The sequence below is a fragment of the Notechis scutatus genome, chromosome 2 (assembly GCF_049901735.1).
Source record: "Notechis scutatus isolate UNSWTSFEM ecotype Mainland chromosome 2, rNotScu1.2, whole genome shotgun sequence".
Classification (NCBI taxonomy): domain Eukaryota; kingdom Metazoa; phylum Chordata; class Lepidosauria; order Squamata; family Elapidae; genus Notechis; species Notechis scutatus.
The window spans coordinates 62081322-62108496 of NC_142010.1; the positions used below are offsets into that span (position 1 = coordinate 62081322).

Genomic DNA, 27175 nt, shown 5'->3' on the forward strand with positions numbered 1-27175 from the left:
TCTGGGTCCTTGGTTTCCAAATGAGATGCAAATGTGGCTCTCATCAGAAAATAAGACCACTGAGCAACAGACCAGTTCTGTTTTTCTGTAGTCCAGGTAAGACGCTTCTGATGTTGCTTGTTGTTCAAGAGCGGCTTGACAAGAGGAATACGACATTTGAAGCCCATGTCCAGGATCCGTCTGTGTGTGGTGGCTCTTGATGCACTGACTCCAGCCTCAGTCCACTACTTGTGAAAGTCCTCAACACTTTTGAATGACCTTTTCCTGACAATCCTTTCCAGGCTGCGGTCATCCCTGCTGCTTGTGCACCTTTTCTTCCACACTTTTCCCTTCCACATAACTTTCTATTAATGTGCTTTGATACAGCACTTTGGGAACATCCAACTTCTTTTGTAATTACCTTTTGAGGCTTTCCCTCCTTATGGAGGGTGTCATTGATGGTTTTTTGCACAACTGTCAGGTCAGCAGTCTTTCCCATGATTGTGATTCCTACTGAACCTGACTGAGAGACCATTTAAAGGCTCAGGAATCCTTTGCAGGTGTTATGGCTTAATTAGCTGATTAGAGTGGGACACTTTGAGTCTAGAGTATTGAACCTTTTTACAATATTCTAATTTTCTGAGATTGTGGATTTGGGGTTTTCATGAGCTGTAAGCCATAATCATCTCAATTATGACACATCACGGGTTGAATTATCTTGCTTTGCATGTAATGAGTCTATCTCATATATTAGGTTCACCTTTTCAGTTGCATCACTGAAATAAATGAACTTTTGCACGGTATTCTAATTTTTCCAGTTTCACCTGTATTAGGGATATTTATTTATTTTATTTATTTATTTATTTGATTTGTCAATTGTTTACAAGATAATAAGTATAAATGTATACATAGTTGTGAATACATGAAATGGTTACATATAAGAAAATAAAAGAATAGGAGAAACAATAGGACAGGGACGGTAGGCACGTTGGTGCGCTTATGCACGCCCCTACAGACCTCTTAGGAAAGGGGTGAGGTCAATAGTAGACAGTCTAAGGTTAAAGTTTTTGGGGTTTGGGGAAGAAACTACAGAGTCGGGTAGAGTATTCCAGACATTGACCACTCTATTGCTGAAGTCGTATTTCCTGCAATCAAGTTTGGTGCGGTTTACTTTGAGTTTGTATCTATTGTGTGCTCTTGTGTTGTTATGGTTGAAGCTGAAGTATTCATTGACAGGTAGGACATTAATAGACATTTAATAGACAATTCCCTAAAAAAGCCAAATATATAATATTGCACATACTTACTGCAGCTAGATTAGCCTTTGCAGTGTTGGAAAGAAGCTGACATCCCAAAAGAGGAAATGATTATTCAGAAAATAGCAACCTGTGCAGAGATGGATAAATTGACCCTAGCACTTAAGGATAAAGAATCATCAGAATATTAGAAAAGCTGGGAATGTTGATATGACTGGATAGAACAAAGATAGGAAATATATTAGTAAATATTGTTAAACTGTAAAGGAGGTAGTAATTACATATTCGCATTAAGACTTACTTGTAAATATGACACCAATAACGATAATAAGGAACCACAAACTGTTGATAGTGGAATTGCTTGCTTTTATTTGTTTATTTTTTGTCTTTTTTTCTTTTCCACTTTTTTTCTATGTTGTGTATGTGTTTGTTCGTTATTTTAATTGTATATTTAATAAAGTTTGTTTTTTTAAAAAACAAAATAAAATGCCAGCAATTTCAACGGCATCCTCTGGCCAGAATGCCCAGAACTAAAATGGCTGACAAGCAGTTAAAATAGTGTAGGTAACAGGGTTGAACGCATGCGCGGAAATAAATTTGCCCGTGTCCAAGATGGTCGCTTAAGCAACGTAATATTACCATAGAAAATAGAAGGACTTTTTTTTTTCCTTTTGTACGTTCTGGAAGAAGTGCTCTCTATGGCACCCAGAGGTTTGGTGATCTCTATGGCATCGGGAGCCGCGTCCTCGCAGGGGGTGGATGGGGGCTGCCGGAGCCCCCCCGCTCCCGGGTCTCATCGGGCTACCTGAGTGTGGGGTCGCGTGAAGATGCCCCTGGGCGAGTACACTTTCGTGCGGGTTGTGGGGAAGGGCAGCTACGGGGAAGTGAGCCTGGTGCGGCACCGGCATGACGGCAAACAGGTAAGGCGGGCTGGGGAAGAAGGGGGTTGTTGGGAGAGGGGACTCCGCCGGAGGGTCCGGGACGCGTGTTGCGGGGGGAACGCGACGCTTCCCGTGGACTCCTTTTCGCGCTCCGTCCCTCCTTCCCTCGCTGTCCCCCCGGAGGCCTTTGCGGGTTGGAGATGGAGGACGGTGGCCCGTGCGAGTCGCTGGTTGCTTTTGCTCTCCGACCAAAGGGGAATTTAAAAACAACTCCGCGCCACAAAGGGGCGGCTTTCCTACAGCAACAGGCGTTGCTCCGTGTGAAAATAGGATCGACCATCCTTTCCACACTTGGAGTTCCGCATCCAGTTTTGGCCGCCACCTATAAAAAAAAGATGTTGAGATCCTGGAAAGAATGCAGAGATGATTAGGAGACTGGAGGCTAAAACATATGAAGAACGGTTGCTGGAACTGGGTATGTCTAGTCTAATTTCATTCAGAAGGACTAGGGGAGACATGATAGTAGTGTTCCAATATCTCAGGGGCTGCCACAAAGAAGAGGGAGTCAAGCTGTGCTCCAAAGCACCTGAGGCAGGACAAGAAGAAACTAATCAAAGAGAGAAGCAACCTAGAAGTAAGGAGAAATTTCCTGAGAGTTAGAACAATTAATCAGTGGAACAACTTGCCTCCAGAACTTGTGAATGCTCCAACACTGGAAATTTTTAAAAAGATGTTGGACAACCATTTGTCTGAAGTGATGTAAGGTTTCCTGTCTGAGCATGGGTTGGACTAGATAGAAGACATCCTTCCACCTCTGTTATTCTATTCTATTCCTCCTTCTCATTTTGAAATTTATTATCAAGGATCCCCCCCCCTTGGTTTGTTTGTTGATTCTGCTTTCGAGCTACAATACTCCCCCTTCCTGTTCTCATTCAGTCTTCAATGGATTTATCCTAAGACTCTTTTCAAAATCCATAATTTTTCTGTTCATTCCAAAATGTTATTTTTCTTGCAAGAGCAGTTTTTATTCAGGACATTAGTAAAGATATCTTTAGATGACAACCAAATTAGATTTTATTAAAGCTTGAAATAATCTGAAAAACTAATCAGGATATTTTTTTTTCATTTTGTGTCTAATATATTAAATTGATATGTGTTAAAGGAGAAGAAAACCAGTCCATAATTTTTGATATAGAGACTCCAAGATTTTGATAAATAATTAAACAATTTACTTAAATCTTTAAAATTTTATTGATTTCTGGTCTTGTAAAGCAAATAACAAATATATTAAAGCAAAAAAACAAGGGCAACAGTGAAACAACTCTTTATTATATGCATTCAGCGTGCCCTTATCAACTTTACATTTCTAAAGTATTTTTTTAAAAACAAGGATATCAAATTTAGTACGGGAAAAATATTAAACAAGTATTTAAATTATTAAATTAAGTGCAGTGTGAATTAAATGAAGGTTCTGTGTGTCGGCAGACATGTCATTTTGGGATTTAGTAGATATAGTTTGTACTTTTGAAGAATCAGACTAGCAGTTTGGAGATATTCTTGGAACTATTGGTCCCTAGAGAGAAATGTCTGTGAGAAATGTCTATGAGAAATGTCTGTGAGAAATGCCTTTAGCTAACATGCAGTATTAACAGAGCCCGTTCCTTGAATGGAGATTTAACTGTATTTATGGTCCTAGAGTCACATTTAAGGTGTTGTATTTTCTATTTGCAAAAATTATTTGCTTTCCTTGAAAAAAAATTTTTTTTTGCCTGGTGGATAATGCTACAGTTAGAGTTTTGTCAAAGGTTGACATATCACTTCTATTATCAGGTTACCTTGCCATCACTTTTTATAAAATTCCAAGTTTATTTGCTTTTTGCATCCTCTCTCCCTCTCCCATGCACATTTAACAGCCCCACATGGTTGATCTTTAGATTTCTTTCATTTACAGTAATATTCTTTTTTTAAAAAAAAGATTAAACCTTCTTTCTGTTTGTGCAGCATGTTATCAAAAGGCTGAACCTTAAACATGCCTCAAGCCATGAGAGAAAAGCAGCAGAGCAGGAAGCCCAGCTATTGTCACAGCTGAAGCATCCAAACATAATCACCTATATAGAGTCCTGGGAAGGAGATGATGGCTTGCTGTACATTGTCATGGGCTTCTGTGAAGGAGGGGACATATCATAAACTGGAAGAGTGGAAAGGACAACTTCTTCCTGAGTCTCAAGTGGTGGAGTGGCTTGTTCAGATTGCCATGGCACTGCAGGTACTTGACCTCCCTTTACATGGATTGATTTTAGTCGTTTTATCATTTTCTAATGTGTTCTAGGAAACCTATTGCTAGTTTTCATGGATATTTGTAACGAGCATAGAAAATAATATAGTTGTCTTGATGTACTTTTGATCATCTTATTAATATCTACAGAGTCAACAAAACTGATTGGTGGCTCCCCAGCTTGACAAATTTATTTAATGTAGTCCTGTCCCTCTGCAAGGAGCTTATAGTTTATTAAATAATTGTTTTTTTGTCATGCAGTCAGGAAACTAAACTAGATATTTAATTTGTGAATTCCAATATTTTATTTTTCAGTATTTGCATGAGAAGCATATTCTGCACAGAGATCTCAAAACTCAAAATGTTTTCCTGACCCATTCTAATATTATCAAAGTGGGAGATCTGGGAATCGCCAGAGTGCTGGATAATCAGCATGATATGGCTAGTACTCTCATTGGCACTCCTTACTATATGAGCCCTGAGTTGTTCTCTAACAAGCCTTACAATTACAAGGTAAAGTATATCATATAAATGAATTTAATCTCTTAGGTATTTATGTTCAAATAACCAGTCTACATTCTTGAGATGAAGCCTTGCTAGTTAAACATGCCCTATCTGGGCTGCCAGAAATCAGACAACCAATATATTGCAGCAAAGAGCAAATGATTTGTATTTCTTTGCTACCCTTGTGGTTCTCTGGATTTTTGCAGCTAGTATACTGTTTATAGTGAAACTACAAACTTAAAGCAGAACAAGAAAAGCTTTACAAAGAAAAAGCAAAGACATTCCCAAAGACAGAAACTGCTAAGGAGATTTAATATGCATAGTGAATCTAGAATGTCGATTGTCTTTTGAAGGGAAAAGACAAAATTGCTGGATAGAGTAAATGGGATGGGGTATTCTGGAAGAAGGACTGGCAAAAGGTCTGGAAAGCAACAATTTGAAACATGTCCTATTTGATAATTTCTAATGCACCTTCCTGATATTTTTCTTATTCAAGTCCCTGCAATTTATTTCAAACGTGTCTAATCATAATTATATGAATAAAGTTTACATTATTTTCATAATTCTAGTGAATAATTCTAGTGAATTATATTAAAAATATTCCATCTATAAGTAGTTATCTAGAGCAGTGGTCTCTAATCTTTGTAGCTTGGTAGCCCGGCTGAAGAGGGGACAGGGGAACCAAGCTACTCAAATGGTGGGCTGACATGCATGCACATGCACACACAGCTTAACTGTGTACACATGCCTGCCTGCCTGCCTGCCACTCATGTGGGTCTAGTGTGTGCACGCCACCAGCCTGCCAGTCAAATGGCCTGGTTTCGAATAGAGAGACCCTTGATCTGGAGGAAACAAAAATAGACAATTTGATATATTGGAATTGGAATTACATCAGGATTTTCAAAACCTGCATTGTCATCTCCAATTTGCCACAAAAGAGGAGATATTAAGGTATTTGATTTATGGAGCACCTGTGAAATAGATTGTGTAGGCCACGTGTACTTCATTTGCTTTTATTCGGATGGCTTTTCAAAAGTATATATATTATTGTGCTTTGTTTGCATTTACAGTCTGATGTTTGGGCCTTGGGTTGCTGTGCATATGAAATGGCCACCTTGAAGCATGCTTTTAATGCTAAAGACATGAATTCCTTGGTTTACCGAATTATTGAAGGAAAGGTATATTTTTAATCTAATATTTACTAGGCTTCCTTCACATAGAGAATTTCCAACTTGTTATTTTGTGCTTGAGAAAACTACATAGAGAATAAAGACACTGCAAGTCATATTGAAATACATGCTGTTAAATATGGGAAATGCTATCCTTTTCAATGAAGAATTGCAAGGATTTTCCCAAATAATCAATTGGTAGCAAACGTTGAGTAAGTTTGATAAATGTTGCTTTCTTTGTGTTGGCATAAAACATGTCATGGATGATGAATGCAGCATCATACATAGCAATGTATAGAATCTGATATAAAGAATATCTCAGGAAAATTCATTTTCCCACATTTGCTCTCAGGTTCCCTAGCAATAATACAGGTAGTCCTTGGTTAATGATGGTAGTTGGGACTGGAATTTCCATCAGTAAGCCATGTGGTAATACAGCTCAACAGCATGTGACTGCATTGCTTTGCAATAGCATTGTTAGCACTCTCCATTGCTGTCATTAAGTGATAGTTGTGGGTGTTTAAACAAGGACCTCCTCACAACTTCTTGCTGACTTCCAACAAGCAAAATCAATGAGGTGTGCAAGGGGTTAGTGAGGTGCAATGTGAGCATGATGGGACTGGGAATGGTTGTTGCAGGAAGGGAGAGACTTGTGAATTTCCCTGGTGGCTTTCCCATTGACTTTCCTTGTGGGAAGCTGGCAGGGAAGGTTGCAAATTATGATCACATGACTGCAGGATGCTGCAGCTGGTTGTCAGGTGCCCAGATCACAATTACATGATCCTGTGTGTGCTGGGAAGGCTGGAACTTCAAGGACCAGTTGTAAGTACCAGTTATTCAGCACCATCATAAAACATTATTAGTGTTATGCTAACAAAAGAAAGCAGCATTCAAATGCCCTCATGATGTGTTTTTATTCATCTTTCATTCGATTTATATGGACACCTACTTTACATATTCCAGGTAGTTTACAATAAAATCAATACATAGAAGGCACAGTATAAAAATAAAAATACTTAGCCAAGCATCAGCCACAACCAAGAGAACAACTCCATGATACATCTGGGGCCCCAGGCCTGGGCACTTTTTTTAGGGCTTACGAAAAGTCAACAGGGTTGAAGCCAATCTATTTTTAGTAGGAATGATGTTGCACAGAGTAGGCGCCATGGAAGAAAAGGCTCTTCTCGGCAGTTGACACTCCTTAGTTGTTTAGATCCAGAAAGTGTTCCTGCCAAACTGGATGGGATGAGTAGAGATAATTTGGAGAGACAGTAATAATCCCAAGCTGAAAGTCCCAAGCTATTACCTGAAAGTAATAGTCCCAAGACATGAAAGGCCTTAAAAGTAACTGCCAGGATTTTGAATTGCAACCTGAAGCAACTGGAAGCCAATGCAGCTTGTAAAGCAGAGGTATTTTATGCATTGAATAACCAACACCATTAATTCTCCATGCTACAGCCAAATTCTGTATCAGCTGAAGCTTCCAAATGCTTTTCAAAGGCAGTGAGAGAGGCAACACAGACTTTATACTCTACCTCTTTTACGTGTATACATTGGATGGTTAATGGCCCTATCCAGAAATGATATACAGTTTAATTAGATGTACGTCGGAAGTGGCTGAGACATTTCTTCCTGCCACACTCAGGTTGGATAATATCCTCAACAGTTAAAGAATTGGTAGGAAAACAATTGAAAATTGGTAGAAGCAACCATCTTGGTTTGTTTTGTGAGGCTGGTTACTGCTGACTTCTGTCCATCCGATTCATCCAGGCATCTCATAAGCAAGTGAAGATGGGCAGCATTGTGATCTAAAGAATGTCATTTAAATGGAATGCTCTTCCTGCTTCAGTTGTTAACATGTCATTTGAAATGGGACTGTTCCCTTACATTTGTGATGTACTGTAGTCTAGAAGAGAGAGAAAGAAGCAAAGTAGGAGCAGCCATTCAGCAGGAGAAAAATAACAGTAGTCTTATGTGCACGTGATAGGAGCAGAAAACATTGAGTGCTATTGAATTGTTTGAAAATTGAGTGTACCTTGAGAACAAGCCAATTTCACACTGGGAATATTTCTTCCAAGGCTTTAGCAGAATGGCAATCAGTTATCCATTACCCACTGGGTTTCTTATGAAATGTTTAAAAAAGTTCTAGACAATGATAATATTTCTTGATGATATTAGTTGCAATAGCCTGTTAGAGGTTCTAGCCCTGTTTTTCAGCCTCTTTCAGAAAGGTGTTGCCAGAGCTTTGGTTAACATGTATAGTAAAAGGAAATGTTATGAAGAAAATGCCTTAAGCTCATGAAAAGTGTTCTTTTTTTCTTCTGTGTTCTTTTAACAGCTGCCACCAATGCCAAAAGATTATAGCACTCAGTTGAAAGAACTGATAAGAACAATGCTTAGTAAAAAGCCAGAGGAGAGACCCAGTGTCAGGAGCATATTGAGGCAACCGTATATCAAGCAGCAAATCTCTCTGTTTTTGGAAGCTACAAAGGCGTAAGAGATATTTAAATGAAAAATAATTTGAAGCAAAGTGTTTAGTGTTATCACTGGTATTACACCATCCTGGAGTTCATATATTGGCTTTGATAATGGAGTCTTGAAACACAGTTGACTTGGAAACCCAGCCCATTTTTATTATACATGCAGAGAGACAGAGAGAGAAAGAAAGAGACAGAATAAAGAAACACTTAGTAAACTTTAGTTTCGTGTTATAGCCCAAACCAAAGCTCCTTCTATATTAGCCTGGTAGTCACCAAACCTGATTCCTGCTCATATGGAACTTTTGGCAATTCAGATGGCTATTCCAGGTAAGCTGGAGAATAGCAAACGCTTATGAAAGTCCAAAGTGAGCATAGGAGTGACTTGTTGGAAGACTGGATCACAACTGTATGCAGCAGTCCAATATTATAGGTCCTGATGCTGGGATCCCTCTGAAGAATTAGAAATACAGAGAAATCAAAAGCCTGCTTCCTTGTTGATTTGCTTATGGCCAAAGCAACAGTTGTGTACCCCTATCTGTTTGAAATATCAGCTGATAGCAATTGAGTGGCATAGGTTAACTATAGTAACTGGGGAAGATGCTATCTCCTATATTATTTGGAACTCTTTTCAATCTCTCAGTGTTTATATACAATTTGTCTGGGCTAGCAGTTGATTGTTATTTTCTTAGAATTCAGTTTAATTCAAAGGTCAACTGGATCAGTACTAGAACTAGCTCTAACAAAAGGCAGTGTTGCAGTGAGTGATAGTGTAAGGTCTAAGAAAATTGGATTTATTTCAGGGGCTCTATAATATCTTCAGTACCAGTCTGATTCTATAACACGTCTCATAATTATTTCAAACACCGTGCTTTTTACTTCATGTTGTGTTGTGCCTCAACTGTTTGTTATGCAAAGATCTACAGCAACTAAATGTCAATTCATAAAATATTTCTATGGTCTTTAGAGTTGCCAACAGAAAGGGAGGGGGGAGCAGTGCAGCAGCTTGCAAACTGAAACTGCATTCCATAAATGTTTTCAAAGATTGTAACTAGGTGACTGAAGTTTCTGCCATGCAAAATTCTAACTAGAGAGCGTGATTGATGACTCTTGGCTATGAATGTGTTCCATTGGAGAATATGAATTATGATACACCCAGAGGATGGGGGAAAACCAGGGTCAAGGGTGACAATGAATTATATGCCTCAGAGTCAGCTAGCTGTCAAGATTCTGGCAGTAACCCCCATTTAAATCATGAGTCTCGAGCCAAACTTCCAAAAGCTAAGGATTTATTGTGAGTTAAACTGTCCAGCACTGCCTGGGTGTAGCCGACTCTGAGGCACATAATTCATTGTCACCCTTTATCCAGGTTTTCCCCCACCCCCTAGGTGTATTATAATTCATATTCTCCAATTCATAGCCAAGAATCATCAATCCAGTTAGAATTTTGCACAGCAGAAACTTCAGTCACCTAGTTACAATCTTTGAAAACATTTATGGAATGCAGTTTTGGTTTGCAAGCTTCTGCACTGCTTCCCCCTCCCTTTCTGTTGGCAACTCTAAAAAGACCAGAGAAATATTTTATGAGTTGACATTAAACTTATTTTCAAAATTGAAGAATATTTTCATATCTCAGAATTTTATTAAAAGTTTTCAAGCAACTAAATATTGTAAGAAGGTTTATCTATGAAAGGAAATAGAAAGGTTAATCTTCATTGACTGTCCCTCGAGTTTGGTGCAGTATAGGGTAAACCTCTATAGCAGTACCAAAGATAAATCCAAGGGCTACAGGGAAAATGAGAACAGTGATAGTGATTGGGGCCATAACGTTTTTAGCAATCATTTATTCTCTATTGGCTCATCTATTTATTTATCTCGTATGTTGGACATCGTTCATAGGACACATTCTTAAAAGTGGATAATTAAACCATATTTACAAATGTTTATGACTTGAGAAGCAGTTTTGTATCTAAAATAATATCCATATTGCTATACCTGCAGTACTTCAGAAAAAAGTAAACCTATACATAGAGATATGAGAAAACTATGTTTTGGCAAAAAGTATTGAAAAATGTCCATATTTTGTAAATCTGATAATATATCTTCTTGCTTTTTCTTTAAAGAAAAACATCTAAAAATCATAAGAAAGTGTCTGAAAGCAAACCTCGGGGATCTTCAGAGAAAACTGAATTAAAGAAAGAAAGTACAGAATCTCAGAAACTGCCAAATGAACTTTCAAAGAAGTCCAATGGGGCAAGTTATTATTTTAGCTCTGTAGCCAGAATGGGTGGGGCAGAAAAAAAAGCCCATGGTCAAATTTGATGAACTACAAATTTTGTTTCAAATTAAGGAGAAAGAATATCAATTCTTAATCCTTCCATCTGTTTTTTTTCTCATAATGATACCCATTTAAATTCTGTTCAATTGGAGGTGCACAGTCAGTTGCCCTAAAGCACGGATGGCAAACTCGATCGTGTCACATGACATATCGCGATGTATCAACTTTTTTTGCCTTCGCGGAGTCGGGGTGGGTGTGGCCTGCATGTGACGCATCCGTCCTGTGGGCCGCCAGTTTGACACCCTTGCCCTAAAATGTTAGGTATCACCAAACCGATGAAAATACACTGAGTTGTAATTTACATGTCACAGAATAAAATTCTGAAAACCATGGAGACTAATGAATTAACTGCTTCTGTTTAAAATAAATTTAAATTTTGCTCCGTTCCCACCTTGTTCCTTTTCCTGTGCTATTCACTGTTCAAAGTTCAGGCCCTGACATGCCAGTCAAAAGTGAAGTGAATCTCTTGCTTACCCCTATAAGGCACAGGTCTACTCTAGAATAGTAAAACTAACTCTTGGAGAACCCTGCATGAGTAGACGATAGAACAGCTTTTTTTTTTTTTTACAGTGCATGTTACAATATCTTACTTGCAGCCGGAATGGTATCTGATGATTTCCTTTATGGAAAACTCCTTGATGTAAATATTAAGTTATATAAAGAATTTATTTTTAAAAAATTTAAACAATAACAGGTGGTGCAATAGTTTTCAATAGTGGTCATATAATAACTATAGCTATGCTGTGGAAGATGGGAATAGGGAAGTAAGATGAACAAAAAAGATGGACTTCTGGTGCAGCTTCATGACAATCAGACCTCTTAGTGAGCCCTTGGTAACACAGGGAGAGAGTTGGAATAAATAAGTGATTCCAATATATCCTTCTTGCCTTAAGTTCCCATACCTGCCCTATCACAACACATTGTTACAGTAATAGCAATAGCACTTAGACTTATATACTGCTTTATAGTGCTTTACAGCCCTCTCTAAGCGGTTTACAGAATCACATATTGCCCCCAACAATCTGGGTCCTCATTTTATCCAGCTCGGAAGGATGGAAGGCTGAGTCAGTTTTGAGCCTGGTGAGATTCGTTCTGCCAGCTACTTCTGGCTGCAGCAGAAGTAGCTTGTAGTACTGCACTCTAACCACTTCGCCACCGAGGCTCTTGATTATTATTATTTATTAATTATATTATTATATATTAATCATACTTACCGTATTAAGTATTCATATTATTAATACAGCATTATTAATACAGTATTAATACTAATTAATATTTATTATTAATAACATAATCTTATAAGTTTAGTAAGTTGGAATACCATCTCCCAGCTTTTGCATGTTTGGTCAGTTACTTGATTGAAGGACTTGAACCAACATAGGTTGAAGATACTGGACCTTCATATGTCTTGGACTTAACATAGCCTTCAAAATATCCTGTAAACAAGGACAGGAAAGCAACTTCCGGACCAACTAAGGTCATTGCAAAAAATATCAAGCAGACTAATAGACCAACAGCCTGGCTTCTATATGACTGACCTTTTCCGTCATTTGTGCACCTCCCATATGACTAAGAGGTCTTTTGTTGTTGTTGGCTAAGCCTCTCCTGCATTATACCATTATAGTAAAACATGCCATATTTTTCCCCAGTCCTCAGTCCATCCCATGTAAAATTTCATAACTGGATCAAGTCAGATCAAAACAGATTACTGTAATGTTATGCTTATGTTTAAAATAACCTAGCTTAATAGAATTGGTGACTTAATTGTACTTCTTAATATTACAGAATGAAGATAAATGTTTAATCAATAATAAAACATTTGATGTTTCTTCTTCAAAGAAACTAGCATCTGAACCTGAAAAAAACAGCAAAAATGGTTTGAATAGCTTAGATGTCTCTTTGACAACAATGAGCAAAGTTAATATACTTATTGTTCCACTGGAAAAAAGAAACTCTGCAAACAAACAGTTAGCAGAACATAAAGAATCTGAAAATATACATATTCCCAATGAAGCAGAGCCTGAAAAAGCAAAAAATAGCCCAGAATTAAAGGAAGAAAGTTTACTGAAAGTGACAAAGACTTGCCCAAAAACTGGAGATGTAGATGCTAAGGAGACAGATAATGGTGATGACACTACAAACCTTCTGCAACCCACTTCAAAGATTCCATGTGTAAGCAATAAAGTAATTATTTACTGTTTCACATATATATGTGTGTATGTGAATATGATACTAGAAGATGTACAGGCAGTCCTTGACTTACAATCATTTCTTTATATTCAAAGTTACAATGGCCCTGGAAAAAGTGACTTATGACTGTTTTTCACACTTATGAATGTTGCAGCATTCCATGCTCATGTGATCAGAATTTGGATGCTTGGTAACTAGCATATATTGCAGTGTCCTGGGGTCATATGATCATCTTTTGCGACCTTCTGGCAAGCAAAGTCAATGGGGAAGCCAGATTCACTTAACAACCATGTTACTAACTTAACAACTGCAGTGATTCACTTAACTGTGGCAAGAAACAAAGTAGGGTAAAACTCACTTAACTGTCTTGCTTAGCAACAGAAATTTTGGGCTCAATTGTGGTCGTAAGTCAAGGACTACCTGCAAATCTGTTGAAAATGTGATTGAACTCTGAAATGCTGGTTTCTGCTGTTTCAGTAACTCCTAGTGCTAAGTTTGTGTCATGACCTGATTCTGGACATAAGTTTATCCTGTGTTTGAGGGAGATAGAGCATCAGACATATTGGTGCTTTGCTAGTCTTGGATTTTTTATGATTCATTGTTAATGTAGTAATATTGCTTAATGCTTATTCATTGTGTCCATTGATTGGGATTTATATTTTTTAGAAATTTATTGTTATATAACTATGTGGGCAGCATAAATATGCTATGTTTTATTATTCAGTCAGCCAGATGTTTACACTGGATTTGGCATTTTTATCCACCAATCAAGTCCTTTCTAAAGACCTGGGATAGGCAAATGTTGCTTTATTGTTATGGTTTGTGTATGGGTAACTTACAGTTAGATTCCCAGTCTAAGAGTAATAGAAACTTAATAATTGAACTAAGGACTTGAGAATTATTAAGGTAGCTAATTATTATTAACTTACAAATTGTGCATTCACCTCTTCCTTAGCATCTCTTCCAATTAGATTCTTTTCCTACTTAATCTCAGACTTTGCTGAAAAGCCAGGTATTTTGTCTTGAATTCTCTTCTAAAATATACTGTCTGTCAGAGCTCCAACAAATCTACCCCCATTCAAATCATATCTCTAGCCGCATCTCTCAGAGTTAAAAAAAATATGTTTTATTGGAAATGGCCATGTTGGCGTTAGGTAGTGCAGCCGACACTAAAATACATAATTTCCCCCTTGACCCTGGTCTTCCCCACAACTCCCTGGATGTATATTCTCCAGTGGGACACATCCATAGCCAAGAGTCATCAATCATGCTCTCCAGTAATATTTTTGCATGCTGACAACTTTGGGCTGCCAAGGCAATTATCTGAAGCATATGAAGAATGCACTGCTTCCCCCCACTCCCTTTGTGCTGGCAACTAAAAGACCAAAGGAGGAGTATTATTATTATTTAGCTGACATTCAGCTCCCCTCACTTCTTGCAGGTGACCTGTACAACACAAAAAGAAAACAAATTTATTGCAGGTATAGAACTTAGGGTTACCAAGTTTAGGTTGGTTTTTCTGCATGGAAGCTCGTCATCAGGCAATTGACTTGGACATTCCTACTCTTTACCCAAGATGCCTCTGATAAGGGGTAGCCCTTCCTCTTGATTAAATATTGGAGTTGTCTTCAGTGCCACCTCGAATCGAGGATTTGCTGCACCTCATAATGGGTTTGGCCCCCTATGACCACGGGGTCTGGGGGTTCACGAGGTGGTGGCCTCAGGGTCGATCCCACTACGGGTTTTAAGAGGCTACTATGGAATACCGGGTGTATTTTCCCTAGCAGACGGAGCAACTTCAGCATTTAATTTCATTTTAATTTCTATCAGATATCATTTTTTGAGAAAGTGATAGCTGTTTTTCTAGGTAGAACGATTGTGCCTCACTATTTATTTACATTTAGAGGGCCATTCAATGAATACATATGCACTTATTTCAGTGCAATTCAGATCTATATATCTCTGAACCTTTTGTGATCAGATTTTGGGGCTTAGAACTATTGAGGTTGATAAGGACCTTTGCACAATTTTCCTAAAATAGGCAAACTGAACTTAAACAAATAAACCTAGATGTTTGTCCCACCTTGATAATTTTTATAAATAATGAAAGGCAACAAATATACAGTACATAATACTCTTTCCTCTCCTATTTTTCCTAAAATTACCCTTCCAGATCTTGGAAGATTTGCTGGAATTAATCAGAAGTAAGTTAAATTAGAACATACCTTATAGGATATCTACATACAGTAGTTTTCCTTGCAATATTTCAAAAAAGTTTTATCATTGTCATCTTCTAGGGTAGTTTGTCATTTTTCTACTTACTAGTTTAGCCTTAGGTAAATGATACAGTATTAGTTTCAGCATCCAGCTATTGTGTTTAGTGCCCAGCTAATAGTTCTTTTACTCCCTTCAATAATGGAGATGTTGCTCTTTCAGTTTCCTAATGCTTATATCACATTCTATTTAATGTTATAATAGTGGCTATTCATGAAAATACAGCAAACTCTCTTTCCAGAGTCTGGACTGTACTGAGAAACTGCTTGTACCGATTGATCCTAGAGAAATTTTGGTAAGTATTTGAATTTTGTGGTCTGCAACACAAATATTATTATGCCAATTATTTATTTTAAAGTACGATGACAGGATTTTCTTCAAATACTTAAGTGAATTTAATTTTGATTAAAATAAAAATAATTTTGGCTTTCTAATAACACTTTTGAACTAAGTGTACATGCTTGATTCTGGACAGCATAAATTGAAGCATTGTAAAGTGTGTGTACATATATATTCGTAGAATGAAGCCTCCTGTGAAAACTCAGGAGAAGCTAAAGATCCCATTCTGCCTATAAGCACTCCTTGTTTTCGACCTCACGGTTCGGTTCAAGAGCCTTCCTTGTCACGACAGCGACGCCATAAGAAGCAGGAGCAGTCTGAGATCTGCTTAGACAAGGTAAAGATTAGGACAGTATTAGGAACTAAATTCAGTAGAACACTAATATCTCTGGAAACAATTATATTGGTTAGAAAGCTGTGGAAAGGAATGTTCAATAAAAACAGATTCGATACTTTTTCCCATGCTAAACTTTAAAAATTGGAAAAAAGATAGTGATTTTTTTAAAAAATTGGGTGAAAGCAGGGATATTGACTTTGGACCAGCTGGCAACTCAGTGGCAATATTTATAGTTACAACAACGTAGTTTTGACCAGCAGCATTTTTAGCTTCTGAGGCATCCGAGATACTAGAACAATTGTTTAAATCTTTTAAAACTAAAAAAAACACACCACCCCCTGCCATTAGTTTCTATAGATGTTTATGTTAACCAGGTATATTCAATTTAAAGTTCAGTTAAAAAAACTTTATTTTATAGGTTAGCACATTTCAGTATAAAAACTGGTGTTAGTTTGTAGCATATGTTGTAAAAAACTAAGTGGCAGAACATCTGCCTTTACTGGAATGATAAAGATATAATGTGTTACCTGGGATGTATGATACTCTATTTTATCTGTGTGAAAAATGAAATGGAAGTGCTATTTGAATATTAATAAGTTGGGAATTAACTTCATCCATGGCTGGATAATCTGTGGTGCTCCAAGATGTTACTGAAATATTACTGGAAACATTCTGTATTGGTCATGTTGAATGGGTACCAGCACAATCGCTGGACCTGCCCCTGTGGAGTTCTTTCATGCATTCTTGAGTGAATACTGTACCTGTTTTTTGGGAAGAAATCTTTTATAAAGGTGCTATTTCTCCTGTTAAGATTGCAGCACTTGGTCCTCGACAACTGCCTGCTTTTCCTGATGTAAAGATGAAAGGAGGTAACATAGACCATCAGCGTGCTGCAAATGTTCTGAAAAAGTCAAAAAGCTTTGAAGTAGAACATTCCAAGGTTTGTGTAAAATATCTTTATGTACAACATGTCCTTTTTAAAAGAAATTACTCAATTTGAATATTCTAATTTTATATGCCAATCTGATATAATATTGCCAGAACTGTGCAGAACTATTTAAAATGGGATTATAAAGTAATAGAGCGGTGTAGTTCTTTCCCATAATGTTTTATAGAATAAATACAAAGAAATGTCTAATGACCTATCATTTAGTTGTAAAACTTGAATTTCTTTTATTAAGGATGTATCAGTGCCATATACATCAATAAAAAGATACGAGTTTATTTTATTTTTTTTACTTTTCTCCTTTCAAAGGATCGGCCATTATCAGCCCGAGAAAGGAGAAGATTAAAGCAATCCCAAGAGGACATGCTTTCTTCTGGTAATAGTTTTCTTTGCTGTGAAGTCCTTGGAGCTTTTTGAGCTTGGTTGTTGGCTTGATAATATTTTCAGTGCTAGAAGAGAATGGGGTTTGCTCTCTGTTTTTATATAATAACTTGTCAGGATTGGTTAGGTTTTTGTTTTTTCCTTGGCAGTTCCTTGATTAGGCTTTTGTTTATTGCTTGATTGTTTGTCTGGTGTTAAGTTTTCTTTGCCTCCTTCTCTTTTACATTTTACTTTCTTATTTTCACATAGATACACACACCTTATCTATGACAAATCTTCAGTAAAAAAATTCTTTCAAAGGGGCCTTACTGTAACAGCAAAAATTATTCCCACAAATACATTTCTTGGCACCTCTTGGTCTCTTTCTGTGTCCTGAAGTCATTCTTAAGATGGCTTAATTTAACTGAAAACTTAAATGGGGATCTGGCATGCTGAAGTCTTGGAAAATAAAAACATTGGATAGTTACAACCAATGTTTTAAAAAGATTCACAGCTGCTCAGAGAAAAAAGGTACCAGGAGAAGGAGGATCATTGAGTCTAAAAATGTGGCAGGGAATATCTTATCGTATGGAGAATATGGGAAATGATGGGACAATCTCTTATTTCTGCTGTTTTTCTTGAATGTGGATGTTTTTGTGTAAATTCATTAGTTTCATGTTTGTGCAGTATTTTCCCTCTTTGTGGGCTTCATCAATTTGCCCTCTGTAAAGTTGTATTATAATAGTGAGAGGGACATAAGGCCTCAACTCTATTTTTAGTTTCCAGGCTACTTAACTTACTGTACTAGCCTTCATAATCTGCTGACTGGAAATAGGCATGTCTTTGAACAATGAGTTGGTGTGTTGGATCTGTTGTTTTTGGTACTGAGGTTTTTGACAAATTCCCCTCCTTTTCACTTTTATCAGTTTGCTTTCTGGGAAATGCATACTTTGTGACTAGCCACAAAGATCACATCAACTACTAGATCGCATCAACTACTACAGGAATTGGAAACTAAACTTCCCCTTCATTATACTTGGAAAAGTATCAACAATAGGGTAGAAGGGATTGAGGGATTAAGATGTAATGATTAAAATATCATGGAGGGAACCCAAATTCAAATCCTCTTCCAGCCACGGAAACTCAATAAGTGACACTGAGATAGTCAATTTTTTCAGTCCAACCTACCTCAGAGTTGCTGTAGGAGGGGAAAAAAGGATTGTATGCAGCTTTGAATTCCTAGGGGAAAGACAGGACAAAAATCTCGTACATGACTGAATGTTAAACTGAAAGAAGAAAGGTCTATTTTGGTTTATCAGGCATTTAATCCTGTTGTCATGATAGTGCATATATGAAGTAAAATAAGACTAAACTATACATATTATTCCTTGGTCCTTTTCAGGGCCTTCTATAAGACAAATGTCTTATGATGCATCAACAGAAACAAAACTTCCAAAGGAAGATAGTTTTATTCAGATTGCTCAGTTTACTTCAGAATCCAGCACTGATAAGGTAAGTAGTTGTCATATGTTAAGTATAGTAACAATTTACAACATTGTAGAATATTAAAAAAGAGATGTGTCTGCCATCAATACATGGAAATTCTACTACTTAAATTATTACCTTTAAGATTTCTACTGCTTTAGATTATTATACTTCTAAAGAGAAACAATTATTTTGGGGAATCTGCCATTTTTACAGCAGAGGCCGGGCAGATTTCCTTCCCACTAAGTTTGGAGACAGAGCTTAGAATTGTAAGCAAGTAAGCGAAGCTTCATCTATATTTGCAGCCGGTCCCCTGTGCTAGCATCACCGCCTCTGTTCCACCTCAGATCATCACTAATATATTCAAATAAATTTGGTTTTCCACAGGGCCAGAAAGAGCTATCTCCTACCTTTTATCCAAAGAGAAGAGGAATGGCATACCAGAGATACTAAACAAGTCATAAAAGAAATATTAGACAAGTCATCAAAGGCATGCGTAGAACAGATTTCAGAGCCTCATACAATCTATTTCCAATAGCCCAATCTGGATCACAAATCCTCACTGATCATAGTTTTCTGGTGGATCAAAGTAGCTTGCAAAAATACAAAATATGTCTCCTTCATAGGAAACTCTGACTTATTGTACTAGGCCTTCAGTAAGCATGAAAACCAGTTAGGTGATTCTCTCAGCCCAACACATCTCACAGGGATGCTATTATTCTAAGGGCTGCCTTGCAATCCTTGTCCTCCTTTGTATATATAAGTAACTTAATTCTTCTGCATTGGTCAAAGCATCCTTTTGCAGAAGAATATTGCAGAAGTAGCTCACAGCACAGACTTTGGAGACTTCATCATATAGGAATTCCTCCCAGGGCGATTCTGATATGTCCTGTAGGATGCCTATTAAAAAGTTATCATCATTGAAAGTAGCTTGTAATCTGCTATGCTTTCAAGTACTATCCTCTACAAAAGTATTTCATTAGAAACGTAAATGGAGCTAAATTCGCATTGCTCTTTCACTGAGAAGTAAGAAAGAATTTTCTATTGAATTATTCCTATAATGGTTCTCTCTGTTTTCTTGTACTTGAAAAATTGTCCTCAACAGAAGAAAAGCTTAACTGGTTGTTGCACTGAGGATGAACTGAGCTCTTCTACAAGCTCTACAGAAAAATCAGATGGAGATTATAAAGAAAAGTAGGTGTTTTCTGTCTATAGTTATGTGTGGTTTACACATGTTAATCACATATATAGTTTGTTTATTATATAAATAAAACTATTGCTGTTTGTAAACCATTAGTGTATTGTATGATAAGTCCCTTGTTGGATATTAAGCCATAGCCAGTCACTGAGTGCATTTGTGTATCTGTATACACATGTGATATAGTTATGTTCCTAGTCAAAGGCCCAATAAAAAAATCATCAATAGCCAAGTTTAGGAAGTACTGTACTATGTTATAAAGACCTCCTCAGTTTTAACTATTATAAGATCTCCTTTTAAAAGGAAAGTTCAACCTAAAAATAACTGGGTTGAAAGCAGCACAGAAAAAAGTAAAACTGGGAAATGATAATTCACTATTCCCACTTATAAAAATGCTAGAAGAACTGTGTCAAGGAGTTTTCTGTGTAGCTTTCTTTAAAATTACTGTGAAAATTCACACTAAAAATTCACAGTATTTTTATAGATAGTTTTGTTAAGAATCAGAATCTTCTACATCTTTTCCATATTATCTTAATTAAAACTTGAAGCTTCCAGAAGCTTCAAAAATTTTAGCAAAGGGTTCTCTGCCCGGTTGCTGGGTGGGCATAGCCTAGTTGGCCTCCTGAACCCGGGGTGTTTTTGCCCTCCCTGTGCTCTGGGGGCTTTCTTCGAGCCTCCGGGAGGGTGAAAACGGCCTCCCCGGGCTCCAGAGGCTTTCTGGAAGCCAGAAACTGGTCCATTTCCAGACTTCCCGAAACCTCTGGGAAGTTTTGCCCTCCCTGAGCCTCTGTGTGCACCAGTGGTGGGATTCAACATTTTTTTACTACCGGTTCTGTAGGTGTGGCTTGGTGGGCGTGGCTTGGTGGGCGTGACACGGGAAGGATACTGTAAAATCCCCATTCCCTCCCCACTCCACTAACCTGCTTTCCAGCTCCGTTCTCCTGTGCAGGGCAACAAAAGACCCAGCTCAGGAGGCAGAGAATAGATGGGGGCAGAGCCAGTCAGAGGTGGTATTTGCCAGTTCTCTGAACTACTCAAAATTTCCGCTACCGATTCTCCAGAACTGGTCAGAACCTGCTGAATACCACCTCTGGCGTGCACTCTGTACTTACCTGCATCCAAAATGGGCTGTATGGGGACTCCTGGGAGGGGGTGAGTGGGGGCCAGCCATGAGTGGGATTTGGGGGTTCTCCAAACTGCACAGAATCTTAGCTAGGGGCTCTCCCGAACCCCTGCAAACCCCCAGTAGCCCACCCCTGGAAGCATCCCCTCTTCTATTTGTAAAGTTTTATGAAAAGAGTTTGGAAATTTGTAGTTTTCTGCATTAACAGTCTCTTTGATCCAGCCAACAGACAAATATTCCTAAACCCAGTGCAGTACAGGTACCGGTAGTCCTCAATTTACAACCACAATTGAGCCCAAAATTTATGTTGTTAAGTGAGAAATTTGGTGAATTTTGCTCCATTTTACGACTTTTCTTGCCACAGTGGTTAAGTGAATCGCTGCAGTTGTTAGTTTCCCCATTGACTTTGCTTGACAGAAGGTCACAAAAGGTGATCACATGACTCCAAGACACTACAACTGTCATAAATACGAGTCATTTGTCAAACATCCGAATATAAATCACGTGACCATGAGAATGCTATATCGGTCATGTGAAAAAAGTCACATTTTTCACTGATGTTTTAACTCCAGTCACTAAATGAACTGTTGTAAGTTGATTGTCACCTGTAACCTGTATAGTTCATGTGCCATCTGCATGTATGGGAGTGTATTCTCCCTCTCTATTTCACAGTAATAGTCACAAAACTAGAGGTAATCCTCAGCTTATCATTGGTTGTTTAATAACCGTTCTGTTATGATAGTCTTTAAAAAATGCTCCTTATGATCCATCCTTGAAGTTATGACTGCCGTGTCCTGTTGATCATGTGATTGCAGTTCAAGTGCTTGGCAATAGGCTCTCATTTACAATAGGTTGTGGCATCTTTCAGCCACATAACCATGATTTGTAACATTTTTTCTGGATTCTAGCAGGGTTTACTTAATGGCTATGTAATTCGTTTTATGACTGTCATAAAAACATTGTAAAATTGAGTCCTGTCACATGGAGCTTCAACCTATGGCCACAATGTTGTATGGCTGAAATTACAGGCCCAGTTGTAAGTTGTAAGTTGAGGACTACTAGTATGGTTTTGTGAAATCTTTTATTTTTGTCTTGCTCGGTCTTGGTTTATCTCCAACCCATTCCTCGTTCTGAAGCAGGAAGAGAAACATGATAAAAAACCTTTTGGAAAATAAGGCCTAATCCATACCTTACACAATTCTGTGTACTATACTAAGTTTAGATAGTTCACCATTAAAATTCTCGAATTGTGTATGACTTGGAGTATGCTGAAATATTTTCTTGTTTTGCAGAAAAAGTAATGAAATGAATGACTTGCTACAGTTGATGACGCAAACACTAAAAATGGATAATATTGAAAATTATTCACAATTTGCAATGCCAACACCTGAGTCACAGTTCAGGCTAAATAGAAAATATAGGGATACACTGATCTTACATGGGAAAGCAGCTGAAGAACCTGATGAATTTCAGTTTCAAGAGCTTCCTTCAGGTCTGTATGTTATGCTTGAAACTTGTGATATTCAAATTAGATTTTCTGCTCTAGCATTACCAACAAAAAAATTCATTAAGAAGCAACTCCCCCTTTAAAGGTTCCATTTAACCTATTCTATCTACAGAAATGGTATAAGTACCAATTCTGATTATTTGGAATAGAATGCTGAATAAAATCAGAGAATCTCCAGAATATTGATCTGAATTAAAATTAAAATGTTACACTTGATCTCTGCAATTATAGATGCCAGAAATAAAATTAAAAAAACAATGTATTTTATTATTTTATTAGATGTCAAGTCTGGTCCTCAGAATATTAGAAGATTGGTTGAGATTTTAAGAGCAGATGTAGTTCAAGGAATTGGAGTAAAGCTGCTAGAAAAAGTTTATGATGCAATGGAGGAAGAGGATGAACAGAAAAAAGAGGTATGTTTTTTTGACAGAACAAATATAAAACTAATCATTTAATACAAAAGCCAAGAATGTAAAAGAATTCTAGAATTCTGATAGATCAGAAATAACAGATGCCCAGAAATAAACCCAATCCACAAACTATTCCAGCAAGATAGGCAGGAACAATCTAAGATGAAACAATACAGCCAACCAAATTAGATAGATCAAGGCAGGGGTGGGATGCTACCGGTTCTGGCTGGCTCTATAGAACTGGTAACTCTGAAGAGCAGAAGACACAGAACCGGTTCTGTGTCTGCTGCTGTTTTGGTCCACCTGCCTGCCCAGGTTCTTACCTGACCTTTATTTCCTGTTTTTTCAACCTCAGCTGCTTTGCGCGGCACAGCTGAGCTTGAAAAAGCAGTTAAAAGGTGCTTTTTGAAACGCTGAGCACCTGCATGCAGTGCTTATTAGCTGTCCTGGTGGCTCAGCTAATGGTGTAGTACATGCGCGCGCAGCGTGTAGTATACACGCGCGCAAAACATAAATACCGAACCAGTAATAATGCCGATTGAATCCCACCCCTGGATCAAGGTAGGTAGGGCTGGGTACAAACTCCACAAATCCAATTCCCTTGTGCCAAAGCACTGATATTATTTAATTTGGCAGCGAAATGTTTGTAAGCTTATTGAATACCAAGATACCAACATTTCAGCTCTAGCTGCACATATTCTCCATTAACATGTCTTAATATTTTCTATTACCATCTTTGTGGTAATCTTTGCCACCAAATTCAGTGTTTTATGAATTCTTAATTGTGCAATTTCCCAAATATGTGCACTAGTTACCTGTGGATTTAATAGTGATCAGTTTTGCATATAATCTCTGCTTAAATGTACTATTCATGTTTGAATTACAATGTTTTTTCCCTCCTTTAGCTATGTTTGCGGAAGCTCATGGGAGAAAAGTACACGTCTTATAGTATGAAGGCTCGTCATTTAAAGTTCTTAGAAGACAATGTGAAACTTTGACAAATACCTCAGTTGAACTGTTTCTTCCTGAAAGAAAGACACTCAGCTTGTAACTGGATTGATTTTTAAAATTTTCTTAAGATTCATTCATTTAGAAGATAAACCTTTTCCCATACTGTTTCTTGTTATCTATTGTAGATTGTGTATTTAGTTTAGAAGGAGCAATACATGCTTAAAGGTAAGTTTGGATAAGTGTGAATTTTTTTAAATACTAGCAACAAGCAGCACTTTCTAATGATTCTGTCTTTTTAAAATATTAAATTATTTTTGTTTCAATGTCAATCATCATTTAAAATTGGTAAACCTGTATATACTGGTAGTCAAATATGTACATTGTTAGAATTTGGTATTTTAGACAATCTCTGATTTCAGCCCAAGAATAAATTTTCAGTAAAGTAGAATAATTTTCAATTAATGTTATGGTATAATGAAAAAAAACCCCTAACAAATTCTATTCAGGAAAAGAATATAGATGTGATGCACCAATTAGAGACAGGAAAAGAGTAAGACTATGTGAAGTCCTTAATGCTTTCTTAGCTTAATTGTTTGCTTGCAGGTGCTTCATTATCCAATTAGGTAACATCATCAATGCTGTTGGGCGTGTGGTATGCTCTGTTTATACACAGTAGCTTGGTCTTGCCAGTGTTGGTGGGTAACACTCATTGTTAATTCCTTCATTAGGATATTGTTTTCTGCTTGTTTGTCTGGTGTTAATCACTGCTTGTCTGGGTATTGGTTGTTGGAGATGTATTGAGGTCTTCTTGTTTTCTTCAAACAAGTTTCAAGGACACCATTATTCAACCATGAACTGCATATATTCTCTTCAGTTGGAATATATATGTTTATATCTTTATCAACATATCTGAGAACCAGTATTTTTAAAACAATGGTGTACTAATCTATTTGTCCAATATTCACATATAATATTGGATACATAATTAGTATGACTATTTTTTTAAAAAAAGTAAAAAATCCTATAGGGCTTTTTACAAATTTTACCCTTCTAACAAATACATATTTTATATGAGAAATCATTCTCATTATTTTTGAAAAAGAGGATGGGAAAACAACATAAATTGAGCGTCTAGAGCAGGGGTATCAAACTCGCAGCATCACGGTGGCGTCAAGTGACATCAGGATTTTCTCCCATCGCTAAACCAGGCGGGGTGGGGCCAGTACGTGACGCATCTGACCTGCGGACCATGAGTTTGACACCCTTGTTTGAGTATTTTGCTTGAAACACAATGCTTACTATTTTAATAAACTTTGGGTTGTGATGGGATGTGTTTAATTAAATCAATTGAGATATTAAGCTTCACAGGAATCAAGTAAAATTATTTATTACAAAAGACTTTGAAGTGATGAATATTAGAAATTTCTTCTACTAAATTTTGTCTTGCTTGATTTTTAGTTTTATGAGACCAAATGGCAAAATTTATATTGCACTGGAAAGCTCAGCATCAATCAAAAATAATAGAATATCTCTAGAATTTGATTATACAGTCAAGAAATTCAAACCTAGTCAATCCTAGGCAACTCTAACTCTTATAGGACACCAGACCCTCTAAAACCCATTAACAAATATATAATTGATTAAATCAAGTAAAATTAAATAATATGTGAAATAAATGATCACTGAGGCCAGTTCAAAAGCCACAAGTGGAAGCATTGTTTCACCAAATGGGAACAGTTTTAAGGTTACGTGGGACTATGTCTTGAATGTAGAGGGAATAGCCAAGGAATCTGAATCAGTACATGTAACAGTGAAAATAGTAGAAAGCAGAAACACTATACTGCCCAAAGGGCTAAAAATATTTCATATAACACCTGGCCTTAATTACAGCTAATGCAGGGCTCCAAGAAGACAAGGAACCCGTCAACAAACGAGTAGAAAAGGGGAGAACTGCTAGGAGGCTATTGCAGTATCTAAAATTCCTTCCTTGCCTCCCCGCTCACTCCAAAGTGCTTTGAATGGATTGGATCCAGGAATTAATTCCATTAGTCAGCATCTACTGAACAGAACTGAGTAGAATTTCTCAGAATAATCATGTTCATGAAAAGGAGCATAGATGCCAATGTTGCTCCCAAATATTACAGAAAATTTAATGATATAGAGCAGATTTCTAGGAAGGTGAAAATTCTACCATTGCTCATTCTGCCAATGGAAATACACTGCCAGATCAGACATTTCTCAAAGTAGAAGGAGATGTCATGCCCCCAAAATATACAGTAGTTGTTATACAAACTCAGCTCCTCTATTAATAAACTTTTATACAAAACCTGGAAAACAAGGAGTTATTATCATTGTTCTTCATATTTAGGACCCAGATTGTTGGGACCAGTATCTGACTGTAAACTGCTTAGAGAGGGCTATAAAGCACTGTGAAGTAGTATACAAGTCTAAATGTTATTGCTATTTTAGGACATGCAGTAATAAAATTTAAAAGCAACAAATGCTTTGCCAATTCACAGAATACAAACATGTATCACAGAATGCAGATTATGGATGCAGGAAAAGTATGCATGAATGATAGAGGTTAGAGAACGCAGAAGAGTCCTGTCAGAAGGAAATAAAATACAAGTCATATATATGATATAAAAGCAAAATGGTTATAGCATCAAAATGTCATTCAAAACAATCATTTGGTATGATAATCCACATATGACCCTATAATCTTGGTCCAATTCTTAGGTGATAAAACGGGATTGCTATATAAAATTTAATTTAAATTTTCATGCTGGAATTTCTTATTGAAGTTCATTCACTCAGGGAAGATCACTGTAAATAAGGTCAGTTAAATGTTTAGAGAGGTTAACATAGTTGCTACTTTAAGCTTTTAGATACTATGATTTCTGGCATTGTGATTTGTGTACATTTATTCTTAAATGATCACAATTGATAATTACTAAGTGTGTTCATGAGTCTACAATCTGGAACTCTGGATAATCTATATTGCATCTGTTAAAGTGAACTATAATCCATTAAAATCTCATCCTATAAGAAGTATTAATCATTAAAATGTCAGAAGATTTTCACTTTTGCTGGAATTCACACGACTACTTTGAAAATGCATTGAATACATACATATTTAAAATATTACTTAAGCGCAGATTCAGAATTAGTCATAA

The 27175-nt window shown here is 37.1% G+C and overlaps 1 protein-coding gene across 1 annotated transcript; it reads left to right on the forward strand.

Moving 5' to 3' along the window:
• The first annotated feature begins 1933 nt into the window (after nucleotides 1-1933).
• Nucleotides 1934-26334, forward strand: NEK4 (NIMA related kinase 4). The gene is given in 17 exon segments (XM_026683522.2): nucleotides 1934-2155; nucleotides 4118-4293; nucleotides 4295-4382; nucleotides 4707-4904; nucleotides 5966-6073; nucleotides 8403-8557; nucleotides 10665-10794; nucleotides 12665-13063; nucleotides 15585-15638; nucleotides 15864-16019; nucleotides 16831-16959; nucleotides 17275-17341; nucleotides 18728-18837; nucleotides 19916-20004; nucleotides 22424-22623; nucleotides 22918-23051; nucleotides 23954-26334. Coding segments are annotated over 17 exon segments (2379 nt in total). The 5' UTR covers nucleotides 1934-2062; the 3' UTR covers nucleotides 24047-26334.
• Nucleotides 26335-27175: the final 841 nt, after the last annotated feature.